The sequence below is a fragment of the Nannobrachium achirus genome (assembly GCF_963921795.1).
Source record: "Nannobrachium achirus genome assembly, chromosome: 2".
Lineage (NCBI taxonomy): Eukaryota > Metazoa > Chordata > Actinopteri > Myctophiformes > Myctophidae > Nannobrachium > Nannobrachium achirus.
Genome location: NC_137811.1, coordinates 12,484,815 through 12,509,010, shown reverse-complemented (window position 1 = coordinate 12,509,010; position 24,196 = coordinate 12,484,815). Strand labels below are relative to the sequence as shown.

Below are 24,196 nucleotides of genomic sequence, written 5' to 3'. Positions count from 1 at the left end.
CCACAGCGGCCAAATCAAGTTGGGCTCCCATCGACTTTAGTGATGAAGTGATGAGTCAGAGTTTTGTGGGTGCTGTGGTGACCCCGAAGGTCGCCGACTCGGGCGCCCTAGCTAAATCATTAGAGCATGCCCTGAGCTACATCTACATCTACACCTCGTTGGCATTTCGGCTGGCATTTCGGCTACCCTGACCCTAATTTCTGGGAACGCCCCTGCTTTACCCCGTTGATTTCTCTCTCAGTTTACCCCGGTGCTGGGGTAAACTGAGACACAAGACCACTTTTTTTTTAAAACAATCATATTTTCTCTGCCTTTTGTCTTGAATACGTTCTGATAACTTCCATTGTTAGGAAACATCCCAAATTACTGGGAAATGTGTACATTTTTACCGATATATCTTTTAGTTCGCCTAGAGGGGAGCAAATGTAAAAAGTGTCTCAGTTTACCCCACTCTCCCCTACATTCCAACCAAAATGAATCACATCCAAATATCCTGAGAGACTACAGACTGTAGCAGGAAAACCTCTCGAAAGAGTCTGTGAATCTGAAGAAAAAAAAATGTTTCGTTCAAGTATTTCTATTTTTTAGGGGGAATTGCTTGCTCAATGCTCAGGGTGGGACAATGTCAGATCTCTGCTCTACATGTAAAGTGTATTGAGAAAAAAGGAGGAGGATAAAGATACCAAAAGGAGAGAGAAGAAAGGGTGGATGAGGTACAATGTGCGGTATCCTCCTCTGATCTGATACGGGCGGCTGGACTTAGATCACCTATGAAAGGATGTCCATGAAAGAATGTCCATCCACCTGGAGAAAAGAAAATGTAACAAGGAGGTGGCAATGGGGTGGCCAGATAAAGTTATTAGGCCTGGATCCAACTTTAAGTCGACGCACATGATTCCAGAAGTGTAGTGCTTATTCGCTCTTGTATCAAACCGGTACTCGAAACGTACTTAGAATTTAACATATTTTCTAAAGTAAATATGGGGGCTGCTGTGTTAAGAACGTTTCGTTGTCAAGCTCAATGTTGGGCATTTGGACCTATACATGGAGAAATGGAGCGAATCTGTTTGGCCTAAACATGGAGATGTGGATAACACTATATATGGAGATAGTCTAGTACATCATGTCATATGGGACTACCGTCATAGACAGTAGCCATTGTTAGGTCGGAGTCAATGGCTGTCTGTCTGACTGTCTGTACAGGAAGTGATGTCACATGACATACTTTTTATTCCCATATATGAGTCCTTCTGTACCACATCTCCATGTTTAGGCAAACTCCACACAGAAAGGCCCTATCGCCAACCGAACCTAGGGTGTGAGCGATAGGGCCTTTCTGTGTGGAGTTTGCGTGTTCTCCCTGTGTCTCCTAGGGTTGATACCCTCACAAAAACATGAACAAACTCCCCCCAGAATGACAACAACTAGAATCGTCAGAGAAACGCTGTGGTTGACCTCGCCCTTTAGGGCGAGGTTGCATGTCACCCTGAGGTCGCTTTCCACCCTTGGTTGTCTTACTAGTATAACTACTACTACATTGTTCTAAATTGTATGACATTGTTCTACATTGTATGACACTAGAAATTCATGACATTATGTTGCAGCACGCACCCTATGATGGCATGGTGATGGTGTCTCTCTATGATTAGCCTATATTGACAGGCGGTTGAAGGCAACAGATGGACTGTGGAAGGTAAGGTCCAACTAACAGCTTATATATTTACATGTGCCACAGTTCACCCGTGGTATTAGTGCATTATTGAGTATTATGTAAACGCTATCCTGAACTGTAGCTCAAGTTGGTTTGGCAAGTTTCAACACCCCCTGGTGGCCAAATGTTTAGACATACTGTCCAACATACCACCAGGCAGCCTCATTACAATCGTTTTGCTCGGGGCAGCTACAATTGATAAAACAGTGAAATAGTATAAACAGTATAAAACAGTACTTCAACATCAAAAACAATCTTTGGGTCTGGTTACCTCAGTTGGAAGAGCACTTACCTTTTGACCACAAGGTCATGGGTTCGATGCTGGGTACCACAAACTCGGCGTACAAGTAGCACAGCTTGGATCACAAGTCATGCTGTAGGGAGCTGATGGTAGGTGTTGCGTTCTACTTCAGCAATCCATCTCCTAGAGGTCTAGCGCATTGCGAAATGGGCATAGACTCCCATGCTCTGCTTGATACCGACCATAAGCTCCTCCAGTTGAACATTCAAAATAATCTATTATGTTCTGCGTAAATTAGATATAATGGTTTTAATCAAATTAGCCAAACGATCGGAAACCATGACTCCCAAACTGAACATGTGAACACACATGAACGTCACTTATGAATGTACTCTTGTATGTATACACTAGGCTAGACTAGGAGGCACATGCTTCACAAACACAGTCTGCATGTGAGGCACAGATGAACTTCTTGCAAACAGTCTGTGTATTCCTGTCTGCTGTAGGACACACTGAACAGCGCTTTCTCTTTCCTGATGCTTCAACTCTTCACTGTTTATTTTACCATATCATATTATTTAACATATCGTTATCACGCCCAGTGGGAAAGGGCCTTTACACTTGTTGTACAACTGTGTGTGTGTGTGTGTGTGTGTGTGTGTGTGTGTGTGTGTGTGTGTGTGTGTGTGTGTGTGTGTGTGTGTGTGTGTGCGCGCGCACTACTGGGCACAGACACGGTGAGGCCCATGTCCCAGAGGAGTTGGTGTTCACTGTAGACGATGCAGTAAGGAGGGACATCAGCCAGGCTAAACAACATTACCTGGACACGGTATTGATCAATGTCCACAGTGTTAAACAACAATATATGGACACGGTAAACTATTCACTAGGGATGGGACGATAAGCGATATTATCGTTTATCGTGATAAAAAACACTCAAGATAATCGTATTGTGGAGATTTAATTTATTGTGATATCGTCCTCTGTCATGCACTGGGATCAATTCAGCTTTTATTTGCCGAGCTGCATATCCGGTACCATTTAAATCCTCTATAATTGGTAAAGGTACTTATAATATACATACCTGCTACCTTTTTTTTCACTCTCTATCAAATGTCTTTGCCAAAAAATAGCCGATCTACAAGCTTGTTGATCTGATCTTTTTTGGCAAATGTTCCGCCCCACGATAATGGATTTTGATTATCGTAATAATATCGTAAATCGCTATTTCTTTTGTCACAAATCACAATAATCGTGATATGACATTTTCATATCGTCCCATCCCTACTATTGACCAGTGTCCCAAGCGTGTTTTGAGCAAAGTATTTGAACGATGACCCAGGACACATAATTAAAGTTGTATAATCAAAAGTTGTAAATAAGCTGCATATATATACATGTGCAGTACCTTACGTATCACTGTCACTGCTGCTATTCATGTAAAGGCCCATTTATACTTAACTCTACGTTAAATACGGCCCTTATTCTGCATGTTTTCTGAAATAATACATTGATGTATCCACAAGATGCAGCAGTGCCCGAAACTGTCGAGTCAGTAGTGGTACCCTGCAAGACTGACACACCAAACAGTACATATAGCAGGGCAGGAATGTCATGGAGGCCATGCCGCTCTGGCCTCTCAGTTTGGCCTTTTGCTCCTCAAACAAATCATTGTTTTATGTGATGGTCTTTGTGCCCCCAAACAACTTAAACCAGGGCTCAAGGGCCTTGATGAAATTCCAGGCCGTCTACACAGTGAATAAGAACTATACAAGACACATGTCAGTCCATGTGTGATTGTTTTGTTGCCCTATCCTGCCCTCTAGTGGATGAAATGGTTGAATTTAGAACTAACACATGGAGTGGTCCTCAAGGTGGATTCCAGGGACTCAGTGGGTTCCTTTAGAGGGGTCCAAATTGACCCATAGACGTCTGTAACTCTGACAGCATACAAATGGAACCAAATGGACCCGTTAGGTCCATTTGTATAGAGTCAGAGTTAAGGGGAGACCTTGACATTTTAAAGTTTGAGAAACACTGACCTATGTGACCAATGCCACTTGCATTTGGAACGGTTATGTACAGTATATACAGTACATTATCCACTCTGAACGAGAGTATAGAATGGGCCGTAACTTGAACCTGACAGTGTTTCTCTGGGTGTTTGAACAGAGCCAGGACCTGCAGGATGTGTGCTACGCTTTCACCTCCTTCGGCAGAGCTGCCATCACTCAGAGGAAGCTCCATCCAGACATCTTTATCCAGCTGGCCATGCAGCTGGCCTACTACACCATGCATGGAAGGTACTGGACAGTATAGTAGTTCTGCTGTCAATGCTCCTGTCTCATGTCTTCTTAAAGGCTTTACAATGCACATTAACCCATTAAGACCTGAGGCCGATTCTACAATGTTAACAATTTTGTTAAAAAAACACACACACGCACGCACGCACGCACGCACGCACGCACACACACACACACACACACACACACACACACACACACACACACGGTTCTCAAACTTTTTCCTGTCAAGGGCCCACACAATTAGATGTGTTACTGGGTATATGTATCAAAATGTGGTTCAAGGGACCCCCAGAAGCAAAGATTGTAGTTATAAATATCCACTTTAAAATATATATTCATAGATTCATAGAGTTATGATGGGACCTGGTTTTCAATAGCCAAAGTATAACATTATGGTTAAAGTGGTTCAAATAATAGCTACGATCTAAATGCTTTCCCGGTCTTAAAGGAGTAGTTCACCCCCAAAATGAGTATATAAATTATAGTATATAAAAGGACATTGAATTCCAACTAAACATACAGAGTCTGGTATAAACCACCCGTTCCCTGCTTCTTCTCTCAGACCTGGCAGCTGCTATGAGACGGCCATGACCCGTAGGTTTTACCATGGGAGGACTGAGACCATGAGGCCTTGTACCCTGGAGGCTGTGAGATGGTGCCAGGCCATGCTGGACCCCACATGCACTGTAAGTACCAAGGATTGTGAAGCCTGGAGCTGGACTATGCTATAGGCCAGGGGTCTTCAACAGGGGGTCCGGGAGCCCTAGGGGGTCCTCAGAGTTACTACAGGGAGCACTGAATCTTTGTGTGATAGGAACTTGTTTTTTCCCCTTTTTTTTATATTAACCACTTGAACCCTAGTGTGTACATTCTGTAGAACTGTAGCCAACAATAGCAGATCTATCCTGTAACTGACAGGGATAATATTGCTGAACCCCTATAGCAGTGGTTCTCAACCTGGGGGTCTGGACCCCCAGGGGGGGTCCCCAAATTATTTTGGGGGATCCTCAGATGATTAACTTTATGTGCAACATTGTTTTCTCTCTCAACAGTAAACAAACCAAGTTAAAGTTTAAGTGTATCCACAACTTTCCAACATCCCATCGCGCATTGCGCAGAAGTTGTGCGGCAGTTTCCGGCGTTGCAGCCGAGAGTGATCTACAAGCTCACAGCGGTTGCATCTGCGATGCGACGTGAGCTTGTATGTCTGCTGTTTTCCGGAAATGTCCCACAAATAATTCTACAGTAAATTATCGCGGAAACAGGTGGATAGACTGGGGTATTTGCACATTTCTAAAGTGACAATTTAAGGACTTTATAGGATATAACTCGGGGAACCCGGGATATGGCAGGCAATTAGTTAATTCCCCAGTTAAAATATGATTATTCTGGGGGTTGCGGCCTGAAAAGGTTGAGAACCACTGCCCTATAGCAACCACCTCACAGCTGTAACTGACTGCCTCAGGAATAACAATCATTGATTGATTATTAATGTACATACCGAAGAGAGATGTTTTGTGAGGATTGGAGACATGGACAGGGACCTGAAGTAAGGCTTTTTGGTCAGACTTGACAACTAGCTTTACCTGAAAGCATGCACTTAAACACTACAAATAAAACAATTAATTTGCACACGTAAGCAGAGGATAACATTCAAAAAAGTATAAATCCCCATTCCCCATAGCTTAGGAGAAATGGCACATTTATTTATGCATTAGACATTCCGGGTTCATTTTTATAAAACACTTAAATCTGAAAAATAAAAGCTATGCATTTCAATACACAATGTGTTCTGTAATTTGTCACATTTGCTTTATAGGTTGGCTAATTTTACAGGAACAGAATGCCTGTTGTTGGTATCCAAACTGCCATTGCACATGTGCTGAAGACCGAATGTGAAATTGTACAAATTGTCATTATGAAATGAGGCCTATTGAGTTACGGAGCTGTTATAGGTGATATATTTTGGTTAAAACAACCCCCCGGAACAAACACTCTATACTGTCTAATGTCTATAGTAAGTATTGCTATCAGAATATTCTTCTGACTAATGTAAAACATTCTCACCAGAAGGGGGCAGCAAAAGACAGAGTGTTAACTCCACCTTGTATAACCCCACATGCATGCCTATATGCTTAATGTGCAACATTGTTTTCACAGTAAACAAACCAACATAAGGTTAAGTGTATAAGGTTATAAGTGTACAGAGGGTATATGCACATTTCTAAAGTGACAATTAAAGGAATTTGTGACAATTAAAGGAATTTGTAATACTTCTAAAATTAAACATGAATTAAAATTAAACATTGGACAAAATGTCATATTAGAGGCAGAAATTGTGAAAACAGCTGATCTACATGCTCACAACGCCAGGTTGTCAGCATGACATTGGCTTGGAAAGTACATACTGGTTGTAATCTTTGTATACTGGTGGTGACAAGTGATGATGCCTTTCCGGGAAAAGCATTCACTTCATACTGTGGCCTTCAAAATATTGACTTGTGGTTGCCATATGACATTGTGATTGTACTAATGTCACCTCTTCAGCCAACAAAGCATAAAGTAGCCCACGGGCAAACAAGCTTTTGCACAGCAACTGTACAATAAAGAACCGTCAACTCAACTTCTGTCAAAATGATTTGATAAATCCTCAGTTACTTAAGTACATTTTGAATACGGGACTTCTACTTGTAACAGAGTGGATCTACATTGCAGTATTGATTCTTAGTTGCTTTTTTCTTGTTATACGAGAAGACATTACGCTGGGACATTATTGCAGCTGCCGTTGTCTTTGCACTTTAAGCCATGAGTCTGCAGTTGGAACTGTGATATAGTTGACTCCAAGTCCAGACATCACATCCTGGAGGTGAGTCTGGACCGGGTAGGATCCTCCAGTAGAACCATCGCTGTGGCCTGCATACTGTGTGGACACAGCCGGTTGCTGCTCTGGAGCTTGGTTGACACCGGCAGGTTCGGTTCTGTACAGACGTCCGTTCGTGAAATAAAGATTGTCACCAGGCTCACGTTTGACATGAGGATGAGGATGAGCTGGGGTACCATAGCCTGCAGCTGTCGGGGAGTAGCTGGGGCTTACTGCTGATGAGGTGGGCTGGTTGGTTCTGTGATCACAACAATGCTGGCTAGAGGGGTCTGGGCTCACCATGGTGATGGAACGTGCCGCCGTGGCGGCATACATACTAGCCAAACTCTTGACTGAGTTTGGAACAATGACTGGGAGTGGTGGGGTGGCGCTGGGTTCAACAGAGCTCACGTTCAGTTTACAGTCCAGCTGTGGGTTGGAGGTAACGGCACTGTCTTCGCCTGGAGGGTTGGCTGCTCTGCAGTGGCTTTGGAACTGATGGTTCTCGTAATTCATCATGGTGTCATCATCATCGTCTTCAGGTTTGATGGGCTTCATGCAACCTACAGGGGTTTGGGTGGATGTTGATGATGCAAGGACCCCGTTCTCAGCTCCATATCCAGAGTTTGATGGGGCGTCAGCTGACAGGTCCAACTCTAGTCGTTTGGCTTGCAAAGATTTTAACTGTCCAAATCTCTCTTGGCTAGAGGGCAGATCCTTGTTGACGGCAGGGGACAGGGTGACAGCGGTCACAGAGGTCAACTCTAGCGATAGCAAGGACTGTTCAGTGCCGGACAGGGTGGACTGAAGGTCAGAGTGTGGCTCACGTTTAAGCACTGAAGAATCTACACACAAAGGAGTGATTGACGTCTGAGTAGATGCATCCAGGACTAGATTTGTTGGAGGGCATTCAAGGTTCCTCTCTGATTCTGTCTCACACTGCCTTTGTGAAGGCTCACAGTGCAGGAGAGTTGTAGGTACCGATGTGGGTTCTTCTTTCACTCTGACCTCTTGGTGTAGGGGAGAGGGACACTGACTGGCAGTCGATGAGACACAAGGACCTGAAGGGCGGTCACACGTGCCACTGCCATCAGTAGACGTTGCAATTCTTCTCCGCTTGACCGTCTCTGCATCTCCATTCGACGACACGTCATCCAAACCATGTTTCACTGAAAATAAAAGTTAGGATATGTTAGGAGAGGAGAGCGCTCTCAGAAGAGAGCACTTTTCTAGGTTTGACATCAGATACAGCAAGGGCGAGATCCCAGAGCGTCCCAGTCCTGGGACCCGCCCTCCCCCCACACCCCCCTTCGTGCACGCAGCATCTCACCACCGCTGCACTGTCTTCCCGTGAGGACGCCAGGACGGGAGGACAGAGCGTCATTAGCATTTCACCAGGTTAGCATCACCAGCGTCGCTCCGTCCTCCCGTGAGGACGACGGGCATCCTCACGGGAAGACGGTGCGTCCGCAGGTTAGCATTTCACCAGGTTAGCATCACCAGTGTCGAGCTCCGAAAGCGTCGGCAAGTTAGCTTGTCACCAGCGTTAGTTTTACCAAGGTTAGGGTTAGGGTTAAGGTTTAGGTGGTAGGTCCTCCCGTCCGGGATGTTAAACTGGGAGTCGGGGACTTAGCCAGTACGCCACTGGCACCGGTGTGGAGCGGACGCGTCTAATCCGTGTTCCGTCCGCGGAGCGAACACGTCTAATTTGGGTTCCGTCCGCCGAGAAGAAGCATCTAATCCGCGGGTAGACACGACGGCGGTCGTGGACGGCGTTGGAGCTCGCCCTCCCTCATCAGATACCCTTTATAAATCGCTTCTGAAGGAACAACGATGATAAAGATTATGAACGTCAACAGTGGTCACTAGCTGGGACATCATAGATGCCTCTTCCGCCGCTGGAGTTCATTGGAGCGACTCTAAAACAGACCTCTTTGTGTGAGGAGGAGGGTCTTGTGAACTCTGCTGGTCTGTTCAACCGAAGGCAGAAAGAACAACGACATGTCCATCTCATTCTAACATAGTTTTAGTGGAACATAAAGCTTGTGTGTAGATGGAGAGGTTCCCACCTGGTGGTTGTTGGACAGCAGGTGGACAGGAGGAGGTCTGTTGTCTCCACATGTCCTCCAGTATGTGGATGCCTACAGACAACAATCAATCCACTACAGTTACAACACCACACATTAAAGCAGTGGTTCTCAACCTTTTCAGGCCGCAACCCAAAAAATAATCATATTTGAACTGGGGACCCCCCACCCTATGATCACAAAGAGTTGAAGAATTACATTTTGTATAAACCAGTTCTATAATGCAGTCAATTGTGCAGTCAATGCAAGGCAATTGTGAAAATAGCCAATCTACATGCTCACAACGCCTCGCGTTGCGAGGCGTGAGCAAGTAGATCTGCTATTTTCACAATTTCTGCCTCTAATATTTGACAATTTGGCCAATGTTTAATTTGTCATTTTAAAGGTATTAAAAAGACAAACAATGTTGCACATTAAGCTAATCATCTGGGGACCCCCCAAATTAATTTTGGGACCACCCTGGGGTCCCGACCCACAGGTTGAGAACCACTGCATTAAAGGGCCATAGCTGTGAATAGACAAACACTGATACGATGCTTTAAACCTCAAGTAAAAAAAAAAGGGAAAGAAAATTAAGAACTACCTTCACTGAATGGAGCCTCTTTGACTCGATGATATGAGTTCTTGTCAAGCGGTATAACCTTGAGAAGAGAAAACATTACAATAGGTAAAACATACAATAATATTATACTAGTGAAGGCCAGTCTCAGGCTACACCATTAAGTTTTAAGATATTTAAATAAGTCTGCATCACACATGAGGAGAAATTCCACAAATCTTCTTCTCTCTAATCTCAAACAAATTAAGATGCATTAAACTACACAATATTAGCTCGGGTGCCTGCCCACCACCATGGAGGTTGTGCGTTTGAATCCACAGTGGTGCATCCGGCTTTGTCAAGTTTTCCACGACTTTGTCGAGTTGTATGTATGTCTCTCCACATATTGTGTATTTTACTGAATACACTGTTGAGCTAAACCACTTGGCCCTAAGCCCCAAGCACTCAACAGATTTTAATTATAATATTAAAAAACTTGTAAAAAAAAAAAAAAAAACGTAAAACCTGATAAGTGTAACCTTAAAAATTCTTAAAGAAAATGTAAAAAGTTGTTCTAAAAAATATCCTAAAAATGTAATGTGGTGGTTTCCATGGTATCTTTTCTATATATTATTCAATATTTTTATTCACTACATATGGTATCTTGACAACTATTATGGTGACTATTGTGTGACTCATTATCCTATAGGAAGACAGTGACTAATGATTACCACCTGATGAAGGCCAGCTGATGGCCGAAACGTCGTCAAACTTTATGTTTTAACTTAATAAACACTGTGGAGCATCAGCTGTTGTGCAGACTTCTATTCTTTTTAATCCTATGTCGACCTGAGCCCAGCACCAGCACTTGGAAAGGATGTGCGCATCACCTTGTTCTTTTAACTCTTTTACTGCTAAACGAGCGCTCGTTCTTTGTTTCACGTGTCCGCCACGCCATGATGAGCGTTCGTTCTTTTACCTGTCTGAGCACTGTAAGCAGATGAGGGGTGGCGCGGGTGTGTACAGTAGCTCCCGTAAGTTAGTCTCAAATCTGGAGCGCACGTGAACAATAATGGCGGCGGGATCACTTCTTTGGTGGTTTTCTATGCCTGGAACTGCTTTCTCTATGTCTATGTCTGAAAACTGATGCAAACAGAGGGGGAGCCTCTCGCTCCGTAATGGCAGCCCCCATAATGTTGTGGATTTTTTCACTGCTCTGTGAGCAATGCAGCTGTATTTTACACAAGACCACGATAGGAAATAATGGATGGCTATTTTTCTATAAATTCGCAAAGGTAAGCTACTTTGATGGCCATGAGCAGACTGTAAACAACCTCAATGGCGTATAGCCACCTGTATAGTTCCTTTACAGTTTCAGAAGAGGGGTGGGGTGAGTGTGAGAGGGGACCAATGGGGGTCGAGACCATATTTTGTATAATGTATATAAACACAAATAAATCCCTCATTTGATAGCTACTTTGGAGACAGACAGGAAACATGGGGAGAGAGAGTATAGGGTATGTTTATATGTTAGAAAGTGAACTTTCCCAACACTGGTCATTATAGACCAACATTTTCAAACATTTTGCCCCCAAACAAATAGTGAAAAATAGTTGATCTACAAACTCTCAACGTGTCGCTTGGCGATGTGTTGAGAGCTTGTAGATCCACTACTTTTGCTATTTTATAAATGGTGCTATGGTAACTTATTTTTTGTCTTTCAAACATTACGCCTCTGTGACATATCCGGCAGTCTACCGAGCTGTGTATATACTCAGTGCAGCTAGTCAAATAATGGTCGCAAGTGAGGGAAGAGGCCACTGACCGTATAGTTAAACTGGTGATGAGTGTGATCACTGATGTCTCGAGGTTGGACACTCTGTTTGCAGCTCCGACACAAGTAGAATGGCTCCAGAGATATCTCCTCACACTGACACTCCAGCAGCGATCTCAGACCTGAGGTATGTAAATACAAACACACGCACGCACACATATTTTAACCCTTTATTTATGTCCACATAAAGAGAAACATACAGGGAGACATATATAGGGTTGGACACGGTAACCGCCGTACCGCCGTACCGCCGTACCGCGGTAAACCGAGGTCTACCGCGGTGTCAGTGTGCTTACCGCGGTAAAAAAAGACAAAAAAAGTCTATTTTTTATTGGAAAACAAGCGAGTTTTAAAACAGGGGAGAAGCGAGGACCGCATGCGCTCCATGCCGCTCTGCTCTGGGCCGTGTACCACAGTTTGGAAGCCACATACGTCACTCTCACTCTCAGAGACACAGACAGTCACTGCTGCTGCCTGCGTAGAGGAGTACAGAGCAGCGTAAATTTCTCTGTAATCCACACGACACAAGGATGTTAATACATACCTTGTGTTGTGGCATATCTTTTTTTATTCATACGGATTACTGGTGGAGCGCGGGCCGCGTGGACTAAAACCGAAAATGAAACTATTTTACTTTTTCCATCGCGTCGCACGTTGTGCCCGTTTGGCGGCGCGTCGGAGATTTTATAACCTTTTCTGTCAAGTCTTGTAACTAAAACCTGTATATAGCAGCACTCAATCACTGGGATTTGAGAGTTGAGACGTGACGTGAGTTTACAGAATCACTGTACACGATCTGACTACCCGTCCTCTTCTGGTTTGTTCACACAGCTGTTTGTGTCTGAAAAGCCTACTAGCTAGCCTACGTTACTATGGTAACCCGACAGTTTAGATCTAAAAGCTCAGAACGCGTCGCGGATGCAATGTGTTGTGAGCTTGTAGATCTGCTCCTTTCAAAGCCATACCCGCTGTGCTGTACGGAGAAGTATAACTCGGGCGGTCAGGCTGTGTCGCCTCTCCACTGTGGAGAGGCGACTTTAGGGAAGATGATTGCAATATTTTGGCTTATCGCCGAACCTTAATTAATAGATACGGGGGTGCGGTAATTACCGCAGTACCGTCTGTAAATGGGAAGACGGTAATCGCGGTAACAAAATGTCGATACCGCCCCAGGCCTAGATCATAGGTTACATTCACATGGCATACAGCAGGGTTCCCCAATAGGCGACCCGCGGGCCATTTGCGGCCCGTGGGGGGCTACTGTCTGGCCCACACCAACCCCAGTAATAATATAAGAGCAGCAACAACACTAGTATATCGTCGTTGTCGGGTGGAAATCTCGTATCTCCAAATTTGTAAGTTCTTTCGCAAATCATACAAGGCCGTCGTACAAAAGTAGTGAAAACAGCAGATCTACAAGCACACAACGCCTCGCACCGCGAGGCGTTGTGTGCTTGTAGATCGGCTGTTTTCACTAGTTTAAATCATTTTTAAAATGATAGATAATATTTTCAACCGACAACGACGAAAACTGTCACTGGAGTAGTCGGAGTGCAATGTTGTGGCCCTCGGCTTGGTACCCTAGACAAAATCCGGCCTTTGGGGAAAACTAATTGGGGAACCCTGGCATACAGTATGTCTTCATGATACAAAAGGCATGTAGGGCATGTACATGCATGCGTGCATGACTTTCAACAGGGTAAAAAGACGTGCTGTGAAGTCAAAATTCCAGTTTGTTGACATTGGCTTATTGAATTGGGACTTTTGATTATGATGCAATATTTACTGCGGCTAAAACACTTATTTATAGTTGTTTAAATCCTTGTTGACACCACTGCAACAAAATGTAAACACGGCAAAGGATCTTTGGTTTGTGATTAAGGGGAAAACAAACGGACACTCGCCTACGACTTGCTCTCTCTCCGCCTCTGACATGGCCTTCAGGTGACTTGACAGACGACTCATTTTCCCTGTAAGTGACAGACAAGTGCAATGGAAAAAGAGGCTGTTTATTTGATTTGATTTATTTAGCACAATGTCAAAACAATACAAAAAACTATACAAATATTAATATGATAATAATCATGTTAATTAATCACTAATAGAACAGAACATTATTTGTAAACAACATAAATATATAGAAGTTAAGTGGTTAAGGCTTTTGCTCAAGGACATTTTGACACATAGCCAGGGACCTTTTCTTTCCCAGACAGCCTCTACCAATAGACTGAAACCTACACGGAAAGTAATTGCATTCATTTAGTTCGTATTATACATTACTTTTTAATTGGTGCCATGGCATTGGTCTGACATCTCATTGTTCCTACATCCCATTAGTCCGAATCTGGAGAATTCTGGGAACTCAGATTGGGTGAATGTTAACCTGATGAATGATACTATGCCTAAACCTAACCCTAACCCTAACCTCAGTAAAACTATGCCTTAACCTAACCCTAACCTCAGTAAAACTATGCCTTAACCTAACCCTAACCTCAGTAAAACTATGCCTTAACCTTACCCTAACCCTAACCTCAGTAAAACTATGCCTAAACCTAACCCTAACCTTAGTAAAACTATGCCCAAAAACCTAAGGCTAACCAAAGTAGGACTAATGACATGTAGGACTAATGACATGTAGGACTAATGGGCAGTCCCCATCCACACGTACCTGACGAATTGCTTGGGAGCAGCGGTTGCAAGAAAGGTTTCCGCCGCTGGTGTCCACCGTCCGGGTCCCAGAGCGGCCGACTATCTGGACACACCAGCGGCTTCTGTGTCTCCTCCGGTTGTACTCTTCTTCCCTCCCTGGGTTCTGGGTCCTGTGGTTGAACACCAGGGTCTTGAGGTGCAGTCTGACTAGTACCAGAGCACTGAGGAGCCATGGGTCGTGTGTCACGGTCCTGGGGAACCTGCTGCCACGTCGCAGGTTCCTGAGAAGTCTTCTGCCTTGGACCTAGGGCTGTCATTTTACATGACGATTAATTGTCACTCAGATAATTGTGTTTTTGTCATTGACGATTACATTCCTGTTTGGCTTTTAGGCTTTGAAGTTGCACATGGCAGATATGACAAATCACCTAAATATACAAAGAAATGACTGACATATTTGACAACAATATACTTAAAAAGAACATTGATTGTGGAAATAGCCGATCTACAAGCTCACAACACGTCACATCGCTTGTAGATCTGCCATTTATCTGAAAATGATTTTTTTTCCAGATAAATGGCAGATCTGCCAGTAGATCAGAACATTTTTGAAAATACGAACATCTTCCAACATGTAAACGATTATGACGATTATGACAAAATAATTGAGACTATGTAAAATAATTGTGATTAGACGATTATGTAATAATTGTTAAAGGCCTACTTGAACCAGGATCCTGAGGCGCCCCTGGCCTTGTTGCAGAGTCCTGGGGAGGCTGTGGCTGTCTCTTAGGGTCCTGTGGAGGCCGTGACTCTGTCCTGGAAGCATGAGGAGACCTAGACTGCATTCTGGAACCATGAGGCAGGGTTCCCACGGTCATGAAATTCCTGGAAATATTTTTGAAATTAGAAAAATATTTTTCCAGTACTGGAACAGTTTTGGAATTGATCAAGGGTCCTGGAAGGCCCTGGAAAAAATAGCTATGCATTGTCTTTGGTTATTAATTTTGTTAATACCTCTGAAATGACAAATTAAACATTGGCCAAATTGTCAAATATTAGAGGCAGAAATTGTGAAAATAGCCGATCTACATGCTCACAACGCCTCGCAACACGAGGCGTTGTGAGCATGTAGATCTGCTATTTTCACAATAGAAACGTGTTATACAAAATTCCTCAACTCTTCGTGCTCGTCAGGGTGCCGGGTCCCCAGTTAAAATATGATTATTTCGGGGGTCACAGCCTGAAAAGGTTGAGAACCACTGGCATACACTACCTGTCTTTGGGCATTGTGCATAGGGGTAAGCGACTTGTTATTGAGCTGAATTATTGATATATAGTCCTGGAAATTGGGTTAAATATTCTGGAAAAGTAGAGGAAAAGTTTTGGAAATTAATTGGTAAAAATGTGTGGGAACCCTGATGAGGAGACCTTGGCTTTGTTGTCTTGGAGTCCTGAGGAGCTCTTCGCCACGTCTCAGGGTCCTGGGAACTCACTGGCAGAACATCACAGCTCTGTGGACCTTCTGGCTGGGCGTCAGTGGGGGATGTCCTGTGGTCCTGAGGATCCCATGACTGTGTCCTGGAGTCACGGCGAGCCCCAGGCTGTGTCCCGGCGTCCTGAGGAACCCGTGGCTTTGTCTTGGGGTCCTGAGACCTCTCTAGCTGAACAGCAAGTGTAGCGGACCCCACCGAAATATGGTCAAGACTTGAACCGAACATGAATTTATTATAATCCGAAGACCAACGTAAGTGCTGACAGAAAAAAATACAAAAAACACAAAACAGAACCGTTAGTTTCACATCTTTTCTGTGTAAAACAACATAAGGGCTTACAGAAACTTCAAAGCACTTTCAGAACAATAAATACAACAGTGTACTGTATGTCTTTTTACTTTGACATTAACCATTTAATGTATCACTGTGATTACTTGACTTTGCAATGAAATAAAGCACCTGACTTCATCATGAACTAGTTTTCTTCTTATTAGCAACAATTATTTTAACTTCCAAAAAATGAAATACACAGGCTTTTAACTCAAAATAATGAATTGCAATTTTTAACCTTTTTAAGTGCATAATAGTACATTAAATAATGACGTCTTAACCATACTGTAAGAGAGTCATAACAAAACTATTCCTTTGCTATGCACAATTTCAAATTTACAAAAGAGTAGCAAGTCAAACTCTGGGTTAGTTAGTTCTCATTATCCTTAACACCATAATTATGCTTTTCTTGCAGAAAAACGTTTCTTTCATTCAATGCCCTTCAATATACTGTGTGCTTGAACAGGATGTAAACACATGTAGGCTATAGCAAAAGTACTCAGTCCCTTATAAGTGCTCCATTGTAAGTAGCAAACACACAGTCCATGTCTACAAACCTTGTGCCTCTTCGGCGGGAGCTAAAACTGTAATTAATCATCTCAAAAGGCAATCAATAATTTGTGGTCTTTTTGCATCAAATAACATGTCCGTTTCCACTGTTGTTCTGTTATGCAATATTTCCTGGTTGTGTTGTACAGGAAGCCAAGTCCACCAAAACACTCTTCAAAATAAAAGCATTTGACTCAAAACAGATATCTTTCACAGTAAAGCAACAATAACTGTCTGTTCACCCAGGATATAAGATATTTTAGTGCAAAACGTAATTGGGTTCTTACAGCAAGGCTCTTGGCACTTTCTGCCCGGGCGTCAGTGGGGGATGTCATGTGGCCCTGAGGATTCTCTGGCTGTATCCTGGACTCATGAGAAGCCGTTGACCGTTTCCTGGAGTCTCGACGAGCCCCAGGCTGTGTCCTGGAGTCCAGAGGAGGCCGTGGCTTTCTCCTAGAGTCATGAGATGCCCTTTGTTGTGTCCTGGGGTCCTGGGAAGCCTCTAGCGGAACATCACAGCTCTGTGGACTTTCTGCCCGGGCGTCAGTGGGTGAGGTGTGCATCGGTGAGGATTGTGAGCCTGTGGCCGGTGGGCTTTGATTTGTTCCATTACCTATGGGCAGAGGGAATAGATGGAATTCATAGTTGGTGGATGGGTGCAAATAGATATCTCCTCACACTGACACTCCAGCAGCGATCTCAGACCTGAGGTATGTAAATACAAACACACTCACACATATTTTAACCCATTATTTATGTCCACATAAAGAGAAACATACAGGGACACAAATATCATAGGTTACATTCACATGGCATACAGTATGTCTTCATGATACAAAAGGCATGTCACTGTGCATGCGTGCATGACTTTCAACAGGGTAAAAAGACGTGCTCTGAAGTCAAAATTCCAGTTTGTTGACTTTGGCTTATTGAATTGGCACTTTTGATTATGATGCAATATTTCCTGCGGCTAAAACACTTATTTATAGTTGTTTAAATCCTTGTTGACACCATTGCAACAAAATGTAAACACGGCAAAGGATCTTTGGTTTGTGAATAAGGGGAAAACAAACAGACACTCGCCTACGACTTGCTCTCTCTCCGCCTCTGACATGGCCTTCAGGTGACTGGACAGACGACTCATTTTCACTGTAAGCAGCGCCGGACTTATGAACGGGCTGAAGGTGCTGCAGCACGGGGCACCAACCACAAGGGGGCACCATCCTAGGGCATGCTTTTTTTTTTTTTTCTCACGTTTTTTTTTTTTTTTTTTTGGTTGCTCGGTCAGCAAGGATCTACTATCGAAGTGTGTGTGTGTGTGTGTGTGTGTGTGTGTGTGTGTGTGTGTGTGTGTGTGTGTGTGTGTGTGTGTGTGTGTCCTTTGATTAGTCCGGGCCTGATCATGTGACATGATGTCCCAGGCTCCCAGCAGTCCGTTCGCATGTTCCTTCGTGCGAAATCGCTCAAACTTCTGTATTTACCCCACAATTGTCCTCCGCTCGGCTCTTCAGACTCAGAGAATGACTCCCCATCCCAAATGTTTAGAAAACAGGCAAGTGGGAGTCAAAAAAGAAACAAATACGAAAAGAAACGTAAGAGACAAGCTGGACTCCTAAGCAAGATACCAAAATTGAGTGTTTTTTTTACGGCCAAGTTCGAGCTCCACTGCCTCCACGAGCAGCGACGCAGATGGCCACACAGCCCCGGGAGACACACACACACAAGCCGGGTGTCATCCCCAAGACGCCGCGGCAGCCGCCAGGCAGTCTCGAACACAACCACCAGATGATGATGATGGTAATTAATACAAATGTATACATTAAACATAATGTTTTTGGGCAGTCTCTCGCCTGTATAAGGGTGTGTGGTTACATGGAGTTTATAAAAAAGCAATGTATGTGAGGTCTTTGTGTGTGTGTGTGTGTGTGTGTGTGTGTGTGTGTGTGTGTGTGTGTCTCTTTTCATATTGAAATTGTTATTTAGTCAGTTAGGCACGGATAGGCATATTATAAAGCAGCCAGCAGGCAATTTGCAAAGGACGTCATAAGACTTTCTTGGGTTTAAAATCATCTTAGCAGACCGTGTATGCAACAGTGCTGTGCTTTTTTTGCTGCTAAAGTATTCAAATCAACAGTTATTTTATATTGATATCCTATCCCATATGTGCCACAGACTACAAGTGAGTGTTATAGTGTTGCATTGTAACCCTACTGTATGGTTTCAGTCAACAGATAATTGATCTACATATTACAACCCTTAGGTAAATGTCCTACCAGCAGCACTGGGGATGATGTGATGCCAGTCATGCCACTGCCACCATGCCCACACGTGCCACACTGCCACCATGCCCACACATGCCACAGACTACAAGTGAGTGTTATAGTGTTGGCAATGTAAACTTATGTTTTCTCATGCCAATAAAGCTCACACATTGAATTGCGTTCTATACAATGTACGTACTGTACATTGGAGAGCAGTCAGTCAGTCAAGAGCTATTTATATTCCAACCCTCAGGTAAACCTGCCAACAATGGTGATAGCAGCACAGATGATGATGTGGTTCCACCGACACCACACCAACGACGAGTGCCACAAGCAAGTGAGTGTTGAAATGTTGCAATGTGAAAGCTCCTTTGAATTGGGTTGACCTGTTAAACCTAGGAATGGGAAATATGTATTGTTGAGAAGTCAGTCAGTCAACAGCTATTTATTCATTCATATTCCCTTAGGTACACCTACTACTGAACCTGTCTACACATACAGTAATGATCCGGGATGCTGGGGAGAGATTACAGAGGAAGCCAGGGTCTACTGGTTAAAATCTGTCTGCCAATCTGTAGGCCTACTGTTGGACTTGAAATAAAGTCGCAAAGAGGCGCAGTATGATCACCGTTATCAGTTGTCACTTTTTGTTCCGCGGGCGGGCGGCTGGGCGGCGGCGGCGGGAGGGGGCACCAAACTAGGTCCAAGCACCGGGCACCCTGATGGGTAAATCTGGCCCTGCCTGTAAGTGACAGACAAGTGCAATGGAAAAAGAGGTTGTTTATTTGATTTGATTTATTTAGCACAATGTCAAAACAATACAAAAAACTATACAAATATTAATATGATAATAATCATGTTGATTAATAACTAATAGAACATTATTTGTAAACAACATAAATATATAGAAGTTAAGTGGTTAAGGCTTTTGCTCAAGGACATTTTGACACATAGCCAGGGACCTTTTCTTTCCCAGACAGCCTCTACCAATAGACTGAAACCTACACGGAAAGTAATTGCATTCATTTAGTTCGTATTATACATTACTTTTGCATTGGTCTGACATCTCATTGTTCCTACATCCCATTAGACCGAATCTGGTGAATTCTGGGAACTCAGATTGGGTGAATGTTAACCTGATGAATGATACTATGCCTAAACCTAACCCTAACCCTAACCTCAGTAAAACTCTTGGGGCACGTGGTTTCTCTAAGCTTGGGGCACGTGGTTTGGGGAAAACCCCAGAAATGAAAACTCTTCCTGAAATCCCAGACTCTCTTCCCAAAACAAAGTGTGTGATAGAGGCTGGCAACGCCGGGCAAAACCCAAACCCTAACCTCAGTAAAACTATGCCCAAACCTAACCCTAAAACCTCACGCTAACCAAAGTAGGTCTAATGACGTGTAGGACTAATGACATTTAGGACTTATGGGCAGTCCCCATCCACACGTACCTGATGAATTGCTTGGGAGCAGCGGTTGCAAGAAAGGTTTCCGCCGCTGGTGTCCACCGTCCGGGTCCCAGAGCGGCCGACTATCTGGACACACCAGCGGCTTCTGTGTCTCCTCCAGTTGTACTCTTCTTCCCTCCCTGGGTTCTGGGTCCTGTGGTTGAACACCAGGGTCTTGAGGTGCAGTCTGACTGGTACCAGAGCACTGAGGAGCCATGGGTCGTGTGTCACAGTCCTGGGGAACCTGCTGCCACATAGCAGGTTCCTGAGAAGTCTTCTGCCTTGGACCTAGGGCTGTCATTTCACGTGACGATTAATTGTCACTCAGATAATTGTGTTTTTGTCGTTGACGATTACATTCCTGTTTGGCTTTTAGGCTTTGAAGTTGCACATGGCAGATATGACAAAATAACCTAAATATACAAAGAAATTACTGACATATTTGACAATATACTTAAAAAGAACATTGATAGTGGAAATAGCCGATCTACAAGCTCACAACACGTCACATCGCTTGTAGATCTGCCATTTATCTGAAAATGTTTTTTTTCCAGATAAATGGCAGATCTGCCAGTAGATCTGAAAATGTTTGAAATATACGAACATCTTCCAACATGTAAACGATTATGACGAATATGACAAAATAATTGAGACTATGTAAAATAATTGTGATTAGATGATTATGTAGTAATTGTTAAAGGCCTACTTGAACCAGGATCCTGAGGCGCCCCTGGCCTTGTTGCAGAGTCCTTGGGAGACTGTGACTGTCTCTTAGGGTCCTGTGGAGGCCGTGACTCTGTCCTGGAAGCATGAGGAGACCTAGACTGCATTCTGGAACCATGAGGCAGGGTTCCCACTGTCATGAAATTCCTGGAAAAAAAATTGAAATTAGAAAAATGTTTTTTCCAGTACTGGAACGGTTTTGGAATTGATCAAGGGTCCTGGAAGGTCCTGGAAAAAATAGCTATGCATTGTCTTTGGTTAATGATTTTGTTAATACCTCTGAAACAACCAATTAAACATTGGCAGAAATTGTGAAAATAGCCGATCTCAATGCGAGGTGTTGTGAGCATGTAGATCTGCTATTTTCACAATAGAAACGTGTTGTACAAAATTCCTCAACTCTTCGTGCTCATCAGGGTGCCGGGTCCCCAGTTAAAATATGATTATTTCGGGGGTCACAGCCTGAAAAGGTTGAGAACCACTGGCATACACTACCTGTCTTTGGGCATTGTGCATAGGGGTAAGCGACTTGTTATTGAGCTGAATTATTGTTATATAGTCCTGGAAATTGGGTTAAATATTCTGGAAAAGTTTAGGAAAAGTTTAGGAAATTAATTGGTAAAAACGTGTGGGAACCCTGATGAGGAGACCTTGGCTTTGTTGTCTTGGAGTCCTGAGGAGCTCTTCGCCACGTCTCAGGGTCCTGGGAACTCACTGGCAGAACATCACAGCTCTGTGGACCTTCTGGCTGGGCGTCAGCGGGGGATGTCCTGTGGCCCTGAGGATCCCATGACCGTGTCCTGGAGTCACGGCGAGCCCCAGGCTGTGTCCCGGCGTCCTGAGGAACCCGTGGCTTTGTCTTGGGGTCCTGAGAACTCTCTAGCTGAACAGCAAGTGTAGCGGACCCCACCGAAATATGGTCAAGACTTGAACCGAACATGAATTTATTATAATCCGAAGACCAACGTAAGTGCTGACAGAAAAAAATACAAAAAACACAAAACAGAACAGTTAGTTTCACATCTTTTCTGTGTAAAACAACATAAGGGCCTACAGAAACTTCAAAGCACTTTCAGAACAATAAATACAGTGTACTGTATGTCTTTTTACTTTGACTTTAACCATTTAATGTATCACTGTGATTACTTGACTTTGCAATGAAATAAAGCACCTGACTTCATCATGAACTAGTTTTCTTCTTATTAGCAACAATTATTTTAACTTCCAAAAAATGAGGGGCTTTTAACTCAAAATAATGAATTGCAATTTTTAACCTTTTTAAGTGCATAATAGTACATTAAGTAATGACGTCTTAACCATACTGTAAGAGAGTCCTAACAAAACTATTCCTTTGCTATGCACAATTTCAACTTTACAAAAGAGTAGCAAGTCAAACTCTGGGTTAGTTAGTTCTCATTATCCTTAACACCACAATTGTGCCTTTCTTGCAGAAAAACGTTTCTTTCATTCAATGCCCTTCAATATACTGTGTGCTTGAACAGGATGTAAACACATGTAGGCTATAGCAAAAGTACTCAGTCCCTTATAAGTGCTCCATTGTAAGTAGCAAACACACAGTCCATGTCTACTAACCTTGTGCCTCTTCGGCGGGAGCTAAAACTGCAATTAATCATCTCAAAAGGCAATCAATAGGCATCAAAGAACATGTCCGTTTCCACTGTTGTTCTGTTATGCAATGTTTCCTGGTTGTGTTGTACAGGAAGCTAAGTCCACCAAAACACTCTTCAAAATAAAAGCACTTGACTCAAAACAGATATCTTTCACAGTAAAGCAACAATAACTGTCTGTTCACCCAGGATATAAGATATTTTAGTGCAAAACGTAATTGGGTTCTTACAGCAAGGCTCTGGGCGTCAGTGGGGGATGTCATGTGGCCCTGAGGATTCTGTGGCTGTATCCTGGACTCATGAGAAGCCGTTGACAGTTTCCTGGAGTCTCGACGAGCCCCAGGCTGTGTCCTGGAGTCCTGAGGAGGCCGTGGCTTCTTCCTAGAGTCATGAGATGCCCTTTGTTGTGTCCTGGGGTCCTGGGAAGCCTCTAGCGGAACATCACAGCTCTGTGGACTTTCTGCCCGGGCGTCAGTGGGTGAGGTGTGCATCGGTGAGGATTGTGAGCCTGTGGCCGGTGGGCTTTGATTTGTTCCATTACCTATGGGCAGAGGGAAGAGATGGAATTCATAGTTGGTGGATGGGTGCAAATAAACGATGGGTCTGAAACAGAAACGGACAACAGGATCATATCTAACAACTAACAACTTTTTTTAGCTTTTCAATCAATTGGCCTATTCCTTGCCTGTCTTTCTCCTCTTCTGGAGATTGTACAATAATGTAGAGCATCCAAATTAGTTGGCTTGTGCATTTACCATCAGGGTGATGTGAAGGTGAAACAATGAGGATGGTTGGAGCATTTACTCAGGGTGATGCAATTTCTTTGTTACTATTTACACCAGCCCCCATAAGTCACATCTGCCCATGAAAGATTACAGTGCATCTTGGGAATGGGCTTATTGTGTCTAAAAAGACATTTAGCCACATGCCCCCAACCTGGGGGCATGCATGCAAATCAAAATAGTTAAAATCACTAAGATGATAGAAAGATGATGTTTTCTATAGATGATAGAAAACATTTTAACACTCATCTTTTCTTTTCACTAATGACTATCTAATTCTAAAATATGAACCCTCGTTGTAAAAAAAACAAAGTTGTCCTTTAATTCAGATCAGATACTTCTGTACACCAGATGCTTAAATGGAACAGAGAAACACCAACACCAGAGAAGACCAACTGACCGATGAACAATACTGTACCTGTATGTGTTACACGATGATCATGTGTGTTTGTCTCCGCTGCCACATCAATGAAAGCCTCTGCTGTTTGACTAATAGCACTCGTGTGTCCTGCTCCCTCTCCTTCTTTGGACATCTTTCGGGTCTTCTTCTTGTGGGCCGAACTTGTCTCCACACCGCTGAGTCGTCGTCTTTTACCCCCAGCCTCTGGCCTGGTGTGTTCTCGCCTCTGACTCTGCTCGGGCGCACCGATCTCAAATTCAGCGTTGAGGTCCTTGCCAGTCGCACCCCTTTTTCTTCTGGCGTCTTCTACGGTGCCACGCTTTGTTTTCCAGGCCCTGTCCTGACTCTCAG

General features: G+C 43.7%; 1 protein-coding gene across 2 annotated transcripts; it reads right to left on the bottom strand.

Annotated features, from left to right (window-relative positions):
- Positions 1-5,988: 5,988 nt before the first annotated feature.
- On the bottom strand, positions 5,989-22,730 carry LOC308301295 (uncharacterized protein). Of its 2 annotated transcripts, XM_080745222.1 has the most exons (14): positions 22,629-22,730; positions 21,686-22,008; positions 21,019-21,182; positions 20,316-20,606; positions 19,491-19,604; positions 16,889-17,214; positions 15,658-15,980; positions 14,951-15,114; positions 14,246-14,536; positions 13,482-13,547; positions 11,569-11,699; positions 9,789-9,846; positions 9,188-9,259; positions 5,989-8,287 (listed from the first exon to the last, which is right to left on the bottom strand). In XM_080745222.1, exons 2-14 carry the CDS (start codon positions 21,973-21,975, stop codon positions 7,029-7,031), a joined length of 3,549 nt encoding a protein of 1,182 aa, XP_080601348.1. In that variant the 5' UTR covers positions 21,976-22,008; positions 22,629-22,730; the 3' UTR covers positions 5,989-7,028. The 2 variants fall into 2 exon arrangements, with proteins under 2 accessions (XP_080601348.1, XP_080601349.1); XM_080745223.1 differs by lacking the exons at positions 19,491-19,604; positions 20,316-20,606.
- Between the last annotated feature and the right edge of the window lie 1,466 nt (positions 22,731-24,196).